The sequence below is a fragment of the Lycium barbarum genome, chromosome 6 (assembly GCF_019175385.1).
Source record: "Lycium barbarum isolate Lr01 chromosome 6, ASM1917538v2, whole genome shotgun sequence".
NCBI lineage: Eukaryota > Viridiplantae > Streptophyta > Magnoliopsida > Solanales > Solanaceae > Lycium > Lycium barbarum.
In genome coordinates, this window is record NC_083342.1 from 115,194,413 (window position 1) to 115,209,297 (window position 14,885).

At 34.7% G+C, this 14,885-nt stretch overlaps 1 protein-coding gene across 1 annotated transcript; it reads right to left on the reverse strand.

Annotated features, from left to right (window-relative positions):
- Window positions 1-1,900: 1,900 nt before the first annotated feature.
- Window positions 1,901-3,114, reverse strand: LOC132600023 (BON1-associated protein 2). The gene has a single exon (XM_060313159.1). The coding sequence runs from the start codon at window positions 3,015-3,017 to the stop codon at window positions 2,442-2,444; it is 576 nt and encodes a 191-aa protein (XP_060169142.1). The 5' UTR covers window positions 3,018-3,114; the 3' UTR covers window positions 1,901-2,441.
- Between the last annotated feature and the right edge of the window lie 11,771 nt (window positions 3,115-14,885).

Sequence of the window (14,885 nt, forward strand, 5' to 3'; positions counted from 1 at the left end):
GACTCTCTCCAATTCCTTTCTTTCGTTCGCCTTTTTCTTTTCAAGAACACGACACTCCATTAAGGCATGGCCGAGCTTCTTACAGTGTTTACAGTACTTAGGTATGCTTTCATATTCAAGCTTTTGCACAAAGCCTCTAAGTGGCTCATTATCATCCTCAGTTCCAATCCAAACGCTGTGCACTAAAGGTTTTAACAAATCAATTTCGACTCACACTTTTGCCATGCTAGGCCTGTTCCTCGTTTTAGTGGCCATGTCAAGTTCGATGGGCGTACCTGCTTCAGTCGTAATTTGCTTGATATAGGGCCATGAATGCAGATGAAAAGGAAGTCCTGGCAATAGCACCCATACCGGAACGATGGGGATATCCTCCTCTGGTTTAAAATCAGGCGACCACTTCTGTAACCAGATCTGGTATCCATCCACCTCGATTACTCGCTTGTATAAGATGCCATTGAAGTCTTCTTCATTATTGAAAGTTAGGAATATGTTGAAATTGTCAAAAACCCCAATTGTAACTGTACCTTTCATAGCAAAAGTTTCATGAAATTTTGACCGGATGGAGTCAATTTGGGGTCTTGTTTTCAGGTATCTCCCAACCACCGTGCGCCTGCAGGGGTTGACCATTTTCCCGTAGTATTCTCGAGTTCTGTAAATCAATGCTGGCATTCCGTTGTGTACAATCCTTCTTGCCATGGCCGCCGATTGATCACTTCTATTTGCGAGATTTTGGGGCTCCGATAGAGTGGTAGCATAAGTGCTACCTGCTAGGAGTTCCCTATTAGAGCAGGTGGGTTCAGTGGGGTTAGAAGGCTGAGGATTTGAATTCGACGGTGGGTCACCGGTCGGCGACCCCATCGAGGAAGAAAGAGAGATAGAGATCGATGTTAGCTAACGGTAGGATTGCAACGTCTTTAATTTTTAGAGAGAAGGCAGACCTTCTCTCTCTTCAACTTCGTATGGGCTGATTAGTATAACAACGAAAAGCCTCATCTTATGTAACAACCGATTTGGTGTTATCCCATCGTTACTTATTTTTCCGTTCCAATTATGTCCTTACTTAATATTTCATAATTCTATTTCATCCTTTACCTATAAGTATTATTTAACTCCATTCTAGATTTTTCTTTTAGTTTGTTCGTTACTTTTTTTTTTTTTTTTTTTGCTAAACTTCTTGTTCGTTAGTACAACTCAGTTATTTGCTAAAATTCTCGTTAATTCTTACTACGGCTCTGTTATTGCATGTTCATTAGACATTAACTTTTACCATGCATCAATATATTTTTGTCTTTATAAGAATCATGTATATTTTTTCTTTTTTTTTGCGCGAATTTCCCTTCATTTGGGTGGTCTTTAATTTTTGTCCTTTAAATTGGTGGTCTTTAAGTTTTTCCCTTCACCTAATACCCCGAGGTTGTGGGTTCAAACCCCAGCTCAGTAAAAAAAAAAAAATCACACGGCAAAATTCTACACATGAGAATTTGGGTCTTAAAGCAGAATTTTGCAAATTCTTCCAATGTGCAAATTTTGCCTTCAAGGCTAGCGAAATTCTGCCTGAAGGGCAAAAGTTAAAGACCATAGTTTTGAGGAGCAAAAATTAAAGACCACCCCAGCGAAGTGCAATCCTGCAAATTGCCCATATTTTTTTAGCGAACTTTACATGAAAACAGTGTTATAAAGAATTTTACTCTTTGTGTGTGCTGATGATTGAGGCAGTAATTTTTGCAAGATTTTAAATTTTTTAGTGTAGTGTAAAAAATATATTTACATGAGTTTAACATCTTAATATATTTATAATGCATAATTTGTGACAAAATAGCAGAAAGAAGTCGTCTTAAATTATTTACACTAGTCTAGGGCATTTTAGTAAACTTATCAGTTACAATACAACACGATACAGTCAATCCAAACAAAAAATATTATTAAACATCAACAAATGATATAGTCTATCCAAACATTATATCTACAAAACAGTACAGTGCAATACAATACGATATATTATGAAACGACGGGTAACAACAATCCAAACAGAGCGTTAAGTAACTTTTATATGCATAATGAAAATTTAATATTTCTTCCTCAACTAAATTTAAAAGACTAGTCTTCTTTAAACTCATTAATTTCTCACGAATGAGTTCACTAGTTTATATATAATCTAGAAACACACTATGTGGTGGGATGGGGTCAAAAGGGGGGTTTCAAAGTAGCAAGGAGTGGAATGATCAAGGAGACAATAAACTTGAAATGTCACTTATAAAACTTGTTTTTCCTACTGTAATAGAGTGAAACTTGTTTTTCTAAAAAAAAAAAAAATTAAAAAACATTTTCGTCAACCAGGACATGAAATATTGTTCCTCCATACCAAACACACCATCGCAATTCTGTCTGTACAAATTCAATTGAATTTCGATCAACTAAAGCAAATTAAACTAAAAAAAGAATTAAAGTTTTCTCGTCATTGATAAACCTATTAACGAACTCCCAGGATACATAGGAATACCAGTCACAACCCCACAAGAACCGTTCTTGCTTCCCATAGCCACCGGTTCCACCGTCCACTGCCGCGAATAAGCAGCGGCACAACTGGTTGTTCGAGGCGGCGCATTCTTAACCCTAACGGAGAAATTAATTATCCCGTTTTTCTCACCCTTTACATCCCTAAGCCTATAACTCAAAAAGTGCAAATAATCTTCAGGTAAAAATCCACCAATAAAATCCGACGTTGGAACCCTAGCAATACCAACGGTTTTGATTCCCGAAGAATTCTTGCATTGAACTTCCACCGTTAGATGACGTGCATGCATGGGCAAATCAACGATCAATTTTTCATTCCATGCAGGAAAACTTCCGCCTTCTTTATCCATTCTAGTTGTTTGGACGTTGCATGATGAATTATCTGTTTTGATATTTACGAAAGCGTTCTTCTTTACTGGTTGCTTCCGATTCTCGTGAAGATTCTCACCGGATATCACTGTGATTTCTAAAACCCGAGAGAACGATGATGATGATGGCTTCATTGTATTTAGTCAAGAAAATCAAATTATGGATATGAAGTTATGTAAAAATTTGGAGGAAAGAATGATAGAGGTTGTGTGCGTATATATAGAGAAGTTAAGGAAGGAGGATAGAAGGAAGAGAGAAAGAAAGATGTTGCTTCTGTAATGCTTGTCTAGTCTAATACGGTTCAATCTTTGACGTACGCGTTGGACGTGGTAAAACTGACCATTTCCCACTAATTTAGGTCAACAATAACCGTTCTCCGATTTCGAAGGGAAAATAATGGAGTACCTCATTGGGATAATCGACATGCATAAAGTTTGATGTCGGTTTTTATTATTTGACTAAATATAATTATTGAATCTTCAATCAATAAAGTGGTGTACTTTTAAAGTTTTAATCCTTCTATATGTGACTTTTCACAAATTAATTTACTAAATTATCTATTGTTAGTACATTATTTAATTTCACATGTGTAATGTTAAATTTATACTGTTAATATATATTTGAAGGTAATAAATAGTCTAACTATAAGGTATTTCGTACATAAAGGGATAATACATACATTATTACTCGTTGAAAGTTAAATGTGCTTAGCCAGATATCAAGATCAAAATTAAATACATCAAGCGTGCTATATATTGTCCCTACTTCATTTCTTGCATATTTCTTAAGATTTGATAATCTAACCCATAAATATTGGTCCAATTTATCAATTATCTTTCCTTAAATGCTTCACTCTTTTTAAAAAAAATAAAAAAAAATGCTTCACTTAATTAGTAGGGAAAAGGTGCAAATATACCTCTTAACTTTGCGATTTAGAGCATATATACCCCCCGTTATAAAAGTGGTGTAACTATACCCCTGCAATTACAAAATGGTGCAAATATACTCTCTTTGCTAACAATTTTTTTTAAAATTATTTAGTTTATTTTTTAATTAAAAAAATACCACGTGGCTTTAAAAAAAGTCTACCCATTTTTTTGAGTAGACATATTTTTCTAAAGACACATGATATTTTTTTTTCTAGTGGGTCGGGTCTGGTTTGTTTAAAAAAATGGGTAGACTAATTTTTTTTTTAATGCTAGGGAGATATTTTTTTAAACGAGCTAGACCCGACCAACCAGAAAAAGATTTATCATGTGGCGTTAGAAAAATATGTCCATTAAAAAAAATGGGTAGTCTTTTTTTTTCTTTTTAAAGCCACATGACATTTTCTTCAATTAAAAAATAAGCTAAATAATAATAAAAAAAAAAAACCCGATTAGCGAAAAGAGTATATTTGCACTATTTGTGTAAAGGCAGGGATATATTTGTACCATTTTGTTACGGCAAGGGTATATATAAACCACTTTTTTAACGGGGGTATATCTGCTTTAAATCGCAAAGTTGAAGGGTATATTTGCACCTTTGCCCTAATTAGTATTCCACTGATGGGAAATAGTTAAGGTAGATCTAGAAAAAGTAATATATAAATGATTATTTTTCCCTAAAATATTAAATATTCTAAAATAGATTTAATTTTTTAAAATAACTAGCATTTGGAACCGAAGTAATAAATATTTTTTGAAAGGGTATAGAATTCGAATCATACTGATATGATTAATATTAGGGCAAAGGTGCAAACATACCCTCAACTTTGCGATTTAGAGAAGATATATCCCTTGTTACAAAAGTGGTGTATATATACCCCTGCCATTACAAAATGGTGCAAATACACCTCTGCCGTTACAAAGTGATGCAAATATACCCTTTTCGCGGGCGGGACCTTTTAAAAAAAATCATTTAGGTTATTTTTTAATTTAAAAAAAATGTCACATGACTTTAAAAAAAAAAGTCTACCCATTTTGTTTTAGTAGACATACTTTTCTAAAGCCACATAGAATTTTTTTTCTGGTGGGTCGGATCTGGTTCGTTTAAAAAAATGGGTAGACTCATTTTTTTTAAAGTCACGGAGATATTTCTTTAAACGAACTAGACCCGACACACGAGAAAAAAAAAATCACCATGTGGGTTTAGAAAAACATGTCTGCTCAAAAAAAAAAAAAATAGGTAGACTTTTTTTAAAGTCCCGTCATATTTTTTTTCATTAAAAAAAAAACCTAAATGATTTTTTTTTTAAAATCTCGTCAGCGAAAGGGTATATTTGCACCATTTTGTAATGGCAAGGTTATATTTGCACCATTTTGTAATGGCAAGGTTATATTTGCATCATTTTGTAACGGCAGGGGTATATTTGCACCATTTTGTAACAGTAAGGATATATATACACCACTTTTGTAACGAGGGGTATATCTGCTCTAAATGACAAAGTTGAGGGGTATATTTGCATCTTTGCCCTTAATATTATTTGCACATCGCACTACAATGCCGAAGTGTGGACTAGCAAGAAATTGTGAATAAATGTGATACATGCAAATTGTTAGGATCAGGAGTCCGAGATACTGCAGAATTAGACAAAGCAGCCAATTAAAGACAATAACAAAGATAATAGGAGACAAAGATTTAACGTGGTTTGGTCAACTTGACCTACATCCACAACCAAAAGAGGAGTAAATTTACTAACACTAACGAATACAAAATAGAGTACTAAACAACAAAAGAGAGTACAAAATTAGAGTAATTAAATACTCTAATATCCCAAAAAACCCCGAGAGAATAACCTCACAAGATCACTCCAATAAAGGGTCCACACAAGTGTTTCCCAACACAACTCCCTTACAAATATTCTCTACAAAAGAACACAAACTCAACTAAGTTCTTCTTAAATTGGTGTGTTTTCAAATGGAGAGAAATGCCCTCCTTTTATAGGGGCCAAACTTGGATGAAAGCTGTGGAAAAAGAAAAAGAGAAATGATCAAAAATTCATCATCCCCATAAAGCAAACTTTGGCCCCAAGCATAATAATTAAAATAAGGCCATATTACACAAATACGCATCAGAATTAAAATTTTAGGTCTATACATCAATAACATAAAGAATATACTTAACAAAAAAGTTACGTAATGTAGATTGGTAACCTAAATAAATAAGAAATGTATTGTAGCCAGTTAAACTATAATTTGAATTTTGATCGTTACTTTGCAAATCTGAATTAAACACCTAGTTTATTACTTACGAAGTTAACCAACGTACTACGAGTATTTGTTACTAACAAAGTAATTAACCTTAATGTGTTAATAAGAATATTACTTTCCCTTATATTTTAATCTTCATATTAATTAACTATATAATAATATAATATAATATAAGACTAGAATATCTCAACTGTCAGTCTACTGATAATCTAATATTATTATAGATGTTAACCACAAAAGAGTTTCTTTTTAGTTGCTGCTATATTTCTTTTATGGCAGAGCAACGTGACACAAATCTGAAGTCCACTCGGATTATGATATTTATTTCATCAAGTCCTTTATAATAAAGCTTGAGAAATTTATGTGAAAATGCTTCCTATCCATAATTAGGTAAAGTAGGGGGAAAAATCAGAATTAGGTACATTAACCTGTTCTCCATGGTTAGCATAGAAGCACGATTTGTCATGATTATGACTTACGAGTATATCGGTAACTTAAATATAATATAAGGGGTTTTAAGTAATATATCACTGTTAGCATAATTTTTTATATGGATATATTTAGGTAAGTCTTTTTAAATGTGTGATTTGTAATCGTGAGAATAAGATAATAATGGGCCAAGAAAATTTCTTATGCGGTGGATCGTGTACATATAAATGTTGTACTGCCAATGGAGAGTTCTATGCGTATTCCGTGGTCATAAAAAACAATGTTTTTTAAGGCTTGACACTCAAAAATCAAAGAAAAAGATTTGCAGGGTTTGTTGGAAACAAATTCAGAGTTGAGAATTATCTTTGGTTAATCTTTTTTAATATATGATAATAGTCTAATTGGATCATGTCATATTGCTTTCGAAATCATGGGTACGTCATATTCTTATGATAGCATATGCGTGTCCAACCGAACGCATGTATCATAGGAGTATTTATTTTGTTCTATTTTTTTCCACCTAATCTTCTGTTCGATAGTCTCTATTAATTTTATGCGACTTAGTTAAAAATGGAATTAAATCTCTGGTCAAGAAGCTGAGAGTCTGAGACAATTTTTTTGAATGGTCATTTCCTTTAATTTTCACAGAAATACACTCTGTAAGTCTTGCAAATGACTAATGAGTACAACGAGCTAGAGTCGAGGTTTAAAACGTACCGCTTAGTTCTATGAAAATTTTAGAACAGGAAACTTAAAATAATATACTCCTAGTAACTCACGGATCCTCTAATGATGTATTTTAGATATGAACGCTGCTAATAATTAAGAAAACAAAAATGGATTGTATACAACAAAAAGGAGGGAAAATATCAACATTAATTATTTTACGGGAAAAGATGTATGTGTGCATCTTTTGAGAATCTCCATGTATTGGAAAAAAGTAAAATTGAATTGACGAGAGAGACATTTTTGAATAGAAAATTTGGAGAGAAGGGTAGCAATGTCATTAACATAGCATAATGACCGTGCTAACACAGTTTGGGTCATTGGGGCCAAACTTAGTGCGGCAGAAATACCTTATTGTTTAGGTATATGATTATATCGAATCACAAATTATACATGAAAAGTTGATTCATCACAAAGATGCATTCTTCGAATAACCAGCCTTTAGGCCTTTTCAACTTCCAAAAAACAGATCCAAAACTTGTGCGTTGCTTTTGCAGCCAAGGAAGCTGAAAATTGATATGACTGATTTTGGAACAAACTTTCGAACCAAGTACTTGCCAACTCCAAATAGTTGTAAAGAAAAGTAATTAGAGATAGATGTGGAGTCAGGATTTGAAACTTATGCGTTCGGAATCTTACTTATTTTAAGTTAATGGTTAGAATTAATATTTTAACATATTTAATGAATTTCTACAAAAAATACAAAAATTGAACCAAAATTACTAAATTCGGCCCAATTTTTTACGCGTATTCTAACTTGGACCCTGCTTGAAAACATGAGCTTCATAACAATACAACCTTTAATTTGTTTGCATTGACGCCATTGTTTTTTTTTTTTTTTTAAAAAAACTTATTAGTATTCTAATTTGTTGCGGCAGGCTATCTTTAAGGCGTCAAATTAATCGTTATCAGAAATCAGATTTGAACTGATGACACAGTCCTTTGCGTTACTAATTGAGCTACTTCGGCTAATCCAATATGATAGGGCAGCCCGGTGCACTAAGCTCCCACTATGCGCGGGGTTCGAGAAAGGGGAGCTTAATGCATTGGGCTGCCCTACTATATTGAATTAGCCAAAGTAGCTCAATTAGTATTCTTATTTTATTACAAAACTGAGGTCTACAGCATTTAAAAGAACAAACATAGAACTTTTTTTTTTTTTCAAAATCGGAGAATTTATTCGATCTTTAAAAAGATAACTTTATAAATTTCAGTATGAAACGATATTGATTGAGAACCACTTAACCAGGGATTCATTGTTAAAAAATGTTCATTTTTATGTGTATTATATATATCACAAGACTTGTGATATTTATCTATGAGAAAAGGTACAAATATACCCCTTAATTTTCTGATTTAGAGCAGATACATCTCCTCCTTTTTTTTTTTTTTTTTTTTTTTTAAGTGTCAACTTTTCATTAATTACCAAGGTAATCCAATATTTACAAAACAACTTATCAACTCAATCTGTTAAACTAATGAGGAACTCCCAATTGAGTACTCTAACGCAAAACTACAACTGCTACTGCTGAAAACAATAAGAAATAATTCTAATCTAATACTCCGTTCGGATCAAAAAAAGAATCCACTTAACCTTTTTTTCTTGAATCAAAAAAAGAGTCCACTTAGCAAATCAAGAGAGAATTAACCTTGCTTTTCCATATTTGTCCTTATTAAGTGTTAAATGATCAAATCCAATGCCTATTTAATTAGGGGTAGTTTAGTCAAATTATTTATTTTTGTCTAGGAGTTAGTATTTTCTTAAGGGGTGTTCAAATGGCCAAGTGAACTCTTTTTTTGATCCGGAGGGAGTACTACATAAACTTCTGGAGAATGGACTAGTCTCAAAATTAACAACTAAGTAGTCTAGTCTTTATAGGAATCAAAGCTTGAACATTGCAAATACATGCTATCTCCTTGGCTATAGGATCCCAATGAGTGACCTTCTTCTCAAAAATTCGAGTGTTTCTTTCCCTCCATATTGCCCAAATGAACTTAGCATACACCATCTTAATGATGAGGGCCTGTTTAGTTTTCCCTCTGCAGAACTGAAGTACATTCTGATATTGCTGCAACTAGTTGAAAGTTGCAGGCCATTGGAGCTGTAACCACAGGAGTAAACGAGGCTACGATTCCTTCTCAAAGTTGCAGTAAAAAAAAAAAAAAATGATCCCTTGTTTCATTCTTTAGTAGGCAGTTAACAACTTTGGATCAACCTGAATATCTCACTTAATGAGCCTGTCACTTGTGGATAGTCTATCTTGGACCTAAAGCCATAGTAAGAAAATGGGTCTGGCTACGTTATGAAACATGTTGTCACACAAATGGTGTGAATATACCTTTTTATTGACGGAATTGTTTTTTGTTTAAATTAAAGCCACTGTAGGGTATATTTGGACCTTCTCACACATGAATATTTTCTGCCTTTTAACGATTAATTTGGATTTATTGCTTTTATGATCAAATTTCTTTTTACGCTCATCTTCTTATTAAATCAAACATAGGTGCCCAAAACTATTTTTATGCAGATGCAAAAAATAAATTGCATTTGGTCATTTATGATTATTAAGAACAATAAGGAATCTTGAGATTTTGATTGTCTTTTAAAATTTATGGTCTAAAATATGTTAGACATTTTTTTTGGTTGTAAACATAAGCTAAATGCTTTTTAAAAATTCTGTTAGTGAAAGGAGTATATTTGCACTATTTGTGTAAGGGCAGGGGCATATTTGCATCATTTTGTAACGGCAAGGATATATGTACACTACTTTTTTAACGGGAGTATATTTGCTCTAAATCGCAAAATTAAGGGGTATATTTGCACCTTTGCCCTAATTAGTATTCCACTGATGGGAAATAGTGAAGGTAGATCTAGAAAAAAGTAATATATAAATGATTATTTTTTTTCCCTAAAATATGAAATATTCTAAAAAAGATTTAATTTTTTAAAATAACTGGCGTTTGGAACCGAAGTAATAAATATTTGTTGAAAGGGTATAGAATTCGAATCATACTGATATGATTAATATTATCTGCACATCGCACTACAATGGCGAAGTATGGACTAGCATGAAATTGTGAATAAATGTGATAAATGCAAATACACATCAGAATTAAAAATTTAGGTTTTATACATCAATAATATAAAGAATAGACTTAACAAAAAAAAAATACGTGATGTAGATTGGTAACCTAAATAAATAAGAAACGTGTTGTAGCCAGTTAAACTATAATTTGAATTTTGATCGTTACATTGCAAGTCTGAATTAAGCACCTAGTTTATTACTTACAAAGTTAACCAACGTACTACGATTTTTTTTTTTTTTGGTAAATAAAAGGATTTTATTACCAATATGAGACTTACAAAGCAAAAAAGAAGCTGGATTTACAATAGTACCATACCAGCCTTTGTCCAGATGTCTACATTACCTCTAAACAGCCAAACAAACACCTATACATTTGACTAGTATTACATAGGGTAAAAGTTCATGGCTCTCAGTCTTCGCTCAATCCCAACTCGTACATTTCTTCTATAACAGACCTCTTGAATGACAGTCTTGATCACTTGTTTAGCAGGCCTGGTTTTGGCTTGAAAAATTCTATAGCTCCTTTCTTTCCATACATGATATATGCAAGCCGCAGCAACCATTCTAAATATTTCAGCCTCCCCTGATTTCCTAGTGTTTCTTGATATCCATGCCAGTTCCACTTCCCAGTCTTGGGGTGCTCTGTTTATCCCTTGCCAAGCTAACCGTTGAGTCCACACGTAGTTAGAGAAGGGACACATAAAGTATAGATGTCTAATTGACTCATGAGCATTATTGCATAATGGGTATTCAAGTATATTTGTGATTCCCCATTTGGCAAGTCTGTCTCTGGTATATAATCTTCCTATAGCAGCTACTCGGAATGTGAATATCCATTTGGGCACACCATAGTTGTTGCAAATCATCTTTCTCCAAGGGACTTTGGGGTATATAGGTTGTAGTGTTCTGTAGAAGCATTGAATTGAGAATTTAGGCATATGAAGGTAATCTGCATATGTATACCCTGCCTTTTTAAAGTACTTCTTGCTCTTCAGTATCTTGACCAGCACCCACGATGCTTGTTTAGGTAGCACTTCCCAGATGACGTGATTTTTGATGTAATAACTATGTACCCATCTAACCCATAGTTTGTCCTTTTTATGGATCAGATTCCATAGAAGTTTTGAAATTGCTGCTCTATTCCACTCCAAAATACCAGTAAAGTTTAGCCCCCCTGCTGTCTTTGGTTTGCATAATTGTTCCCAGGATATGAGAGCTTTCTTTGCTTTGTCAGTGCTTCTAGTCCATAGATACCCCTTTAATAGTGAATTGACCATTTTCAATATTTTTTTTGGTAGAATAAAGATCTGTGACCAGAAAGTTTGTATAGCAATAAGGACACTTTTGATCAGTTGTACTCTCCCAGCATAAGAGAGTAATCTAGCAAACCAGGAGGTAGTCTGCTCAGCATCTTATCTAGTAGAGGTTGGCACTGTGCAATGGACATTCTCTTGGTACTGAGGGGTACTCCTAAGTACCTGAAACGCATTTCCCCTTTTATGAAACCCAGTATGTTTAGTATTTGGTCTTGAACATCTGGCTTTACCCCTCCAAAGTATAAGCAGATTTTGTTCAAGTTTGCATTAAGTCCTGAAGCATATGAAAATTTCTTAAAATAATTATGCACTGCCTCTACGGATGTTAAATCCTCTCTTGAGAATAATAGCAAATCATCAGCAAACCCCAGTTGAAATTTCCAGTCTGGCACACTTAGGATGGTATTTAAATTGCTTCACTTGACCTACTGACTTTAGCAGTCTACTTATATACTCCATAATGATGGCAAACATATAAGGGGATAGGGGGTCCCCTTGTCTGAGTCCCTTCTTTGCATCAAAGGGTGGTAAAGGATTTCCATTCAACACAATAGAGTATGTCACAGTTGTTACACCCCTTATCTTAGAACTAAGGTTAGACTCATAGCATTAGAGTTTTAGTGGAAAAAACTGAAAGTTTGAACGTTTTGTGAAAATGGTTGATAGGCCTCCTTTGGGCAGCAATAACTCCTTGATTAGTTGGGAATTTGGGAAAGTACCCTTAATGAAAGTTGTAGTATGTAGAAATACCTTTCTAATGATATAAGGACCAGGCCAATCAGAGATCGGAGCAAGGAGATATGATCGTCTCAATATGGCTAATAGTAAGGCACTTAAAATTCTATAGAATCGGCTAAGTTTTCGATACGTCTGCCTTCCAGTCAAATTTGGTGAAAATACGTTGGGAATTTGAGGAAACTTAAAACATGAAAGCTGTATCCCTTTGAAATATATTTCCAACGGTATATTGTGGAGCCCAAACAGAGCTCTGTACAATAAGTTATGTCCATTTTACCGAATACTGTGCAGAATCGACACCCGTCGCTTCTCGGGGAGCGTGAGGGTGCGTGGAAGAGCGCCCGATGGTCCCGCTTCCTGGACCGATCGCGCAACTCTGAGTTTTTAGCTGCAGAATGTTGTGCGATGCACCCGCATCGCGGAACCATCGCTAAACAGGTCGATTTCGGGTTAATAGTTGGTATTTCGCGTTTTAGGTTACATTTAACCTTGTGGTTTATTTTCCTAACACCCCTAGTCACGAAAAATCATCCTAAAGTCAGAGGGAACAAGTCCCAAGCCTCAAGAACCCTCCAAGGTAAGTTTTATCATGATTCTAGGTTGAATTCAAGTCCCTAATCTCTTTCTAACTTGAGTAAACCCTTCTAATCAATAGAGTTGTGAGTGGAACATTATTGTTGGGCGTGGAAGCCCTAGAACTTGAATTCAAGAGGATTGAACATCAAAAAGGTAATGTTTCTACATTCTAATCATTCATAATAGTGAATTGATGAGTTCTTGGGAGAATAGTAAATGGGTTTAGTAAAGAGAATTACACGAACTATAGTAGGGTTTTGAATTATTGACTTGAGATTGTTATAATGATATGGGTGATGGAGAATGATGTTAATTACATCTAATTGAGATTGTAGAATCACCTAGAAGTAATAGAATGGGAATTAGGTGAAGAAACACCATTAATGGAGATTGTGGAGCTTTATGCCCACTAAGTGTTTGATAAAATGCTTAGATGACCAAAGCATGAATATTATTGCTAATATAGAATCCCTTTGACTTGTATTGAGATAGATCAAAGTTGAAAGGGGTGACGAACATTGTATTACGCTCAAAGGCTGGAATTAAGGTATGTGAGGCTAACTATCTACGTTAGGGAATGTTCATGATTCTCCCTACGCCTCATTCTTCATACTTGTCAGTAATTTGACTCAGAATACAGTTTAGCCCTAGTTTTAGGATATGTTGTAGAACTGTTATCTTCTAGGGTTGCAGCTACAGAATTCGTTCATGGTTATCAATTTGAATATCATGAACTCAGCACGTAATCTTTATAGACTTGTGTATTGTTACCACATGAGTCTCAGTCTAGAAATATGCTCAGAAACAGTCTGTTTTCAGTTCAGTCCAGCATGTCTATTTCAGTTCAGCATTGTTCATTGTTGTTATGGTCTCAGTCTTTATTAATTAACCATAATTATACATATGTAATTTTGCCCGAGGGCACAGCACAGCCTTGTGTATACGTATACATGGTCGAGACCATTGACTGACGCACTACTAGGCCGAGGCCATAGCGTGCATTTATTATTGGGCCGAGGCCATAGCGTGCATTTATTATTAGGCCGAGGCCCCACATATACAAACACAGATGATTCAGATACAGAGCAGGGAGTATTCATATCTCTACTTCCTTGCTATTACAGTTATCAGTTGCAGTTGCAGTTTCAGTTTCAGTATTTTATTGCTTCAGTTGCTTTACATACCAGTACAATTCAAATGTGCTGATGTCCCTTTTTATTGCTTGGGGGCCTGCATCTCGCGATGCAGGCAATGATATACAGGTTGACGACTCAGCTATTTAGGAGTGCACGTATCAGCTACTGGTGAGCCCCAAATTCCTTCGGGGCGTTGTCAGCTATTTAATTATTTCAGTTTATAGACAGCTCTATTATTCAGTATTCTTAGAGGCTTCATAGACACAGTTCAGACAGTCAGATATTTAATATCTTAGCCTTGTTGGCAGTTGTTCAGTTGTTTTGGTTTAAGCCATGTTGGCTACGTTCAGATATTTCAGATTGTCTAAGTATTTTCGCATTATGATTTCAGTCAGACCTTTAGTATATCAGCATGTGTTTAGTTGTTTCCACATTCAGTTATGTTTTTTTTATGTCACATGTTGATTCAGCCAGCCAGTTGGTTTGCTCGGCCACATGCAGTCAGGCACCGGGTGTCGTGTTACGTCTAGGCCCAGGTTCGGGGCGTGACAACAGTTTTGACACAAGCCAAGATCCAGGTTACAAATTTAGAAGGAAAATTCAAGGAGTGTAGTATTTGTTCCAGGAAAGGCCATTCCACTGAGTCATATGTCTTTTGCATGTCTACTTTCATCATACATCTAGGAGAGATTCCTTTCCTTCCATACCCCTTCACCAATTCATAGCTAAGGATGATGTTGTCAGTGATCATTATGCCAGGTACAAAGGCAGTCTGATTGCTATCAATAATAGAATCCATCAACC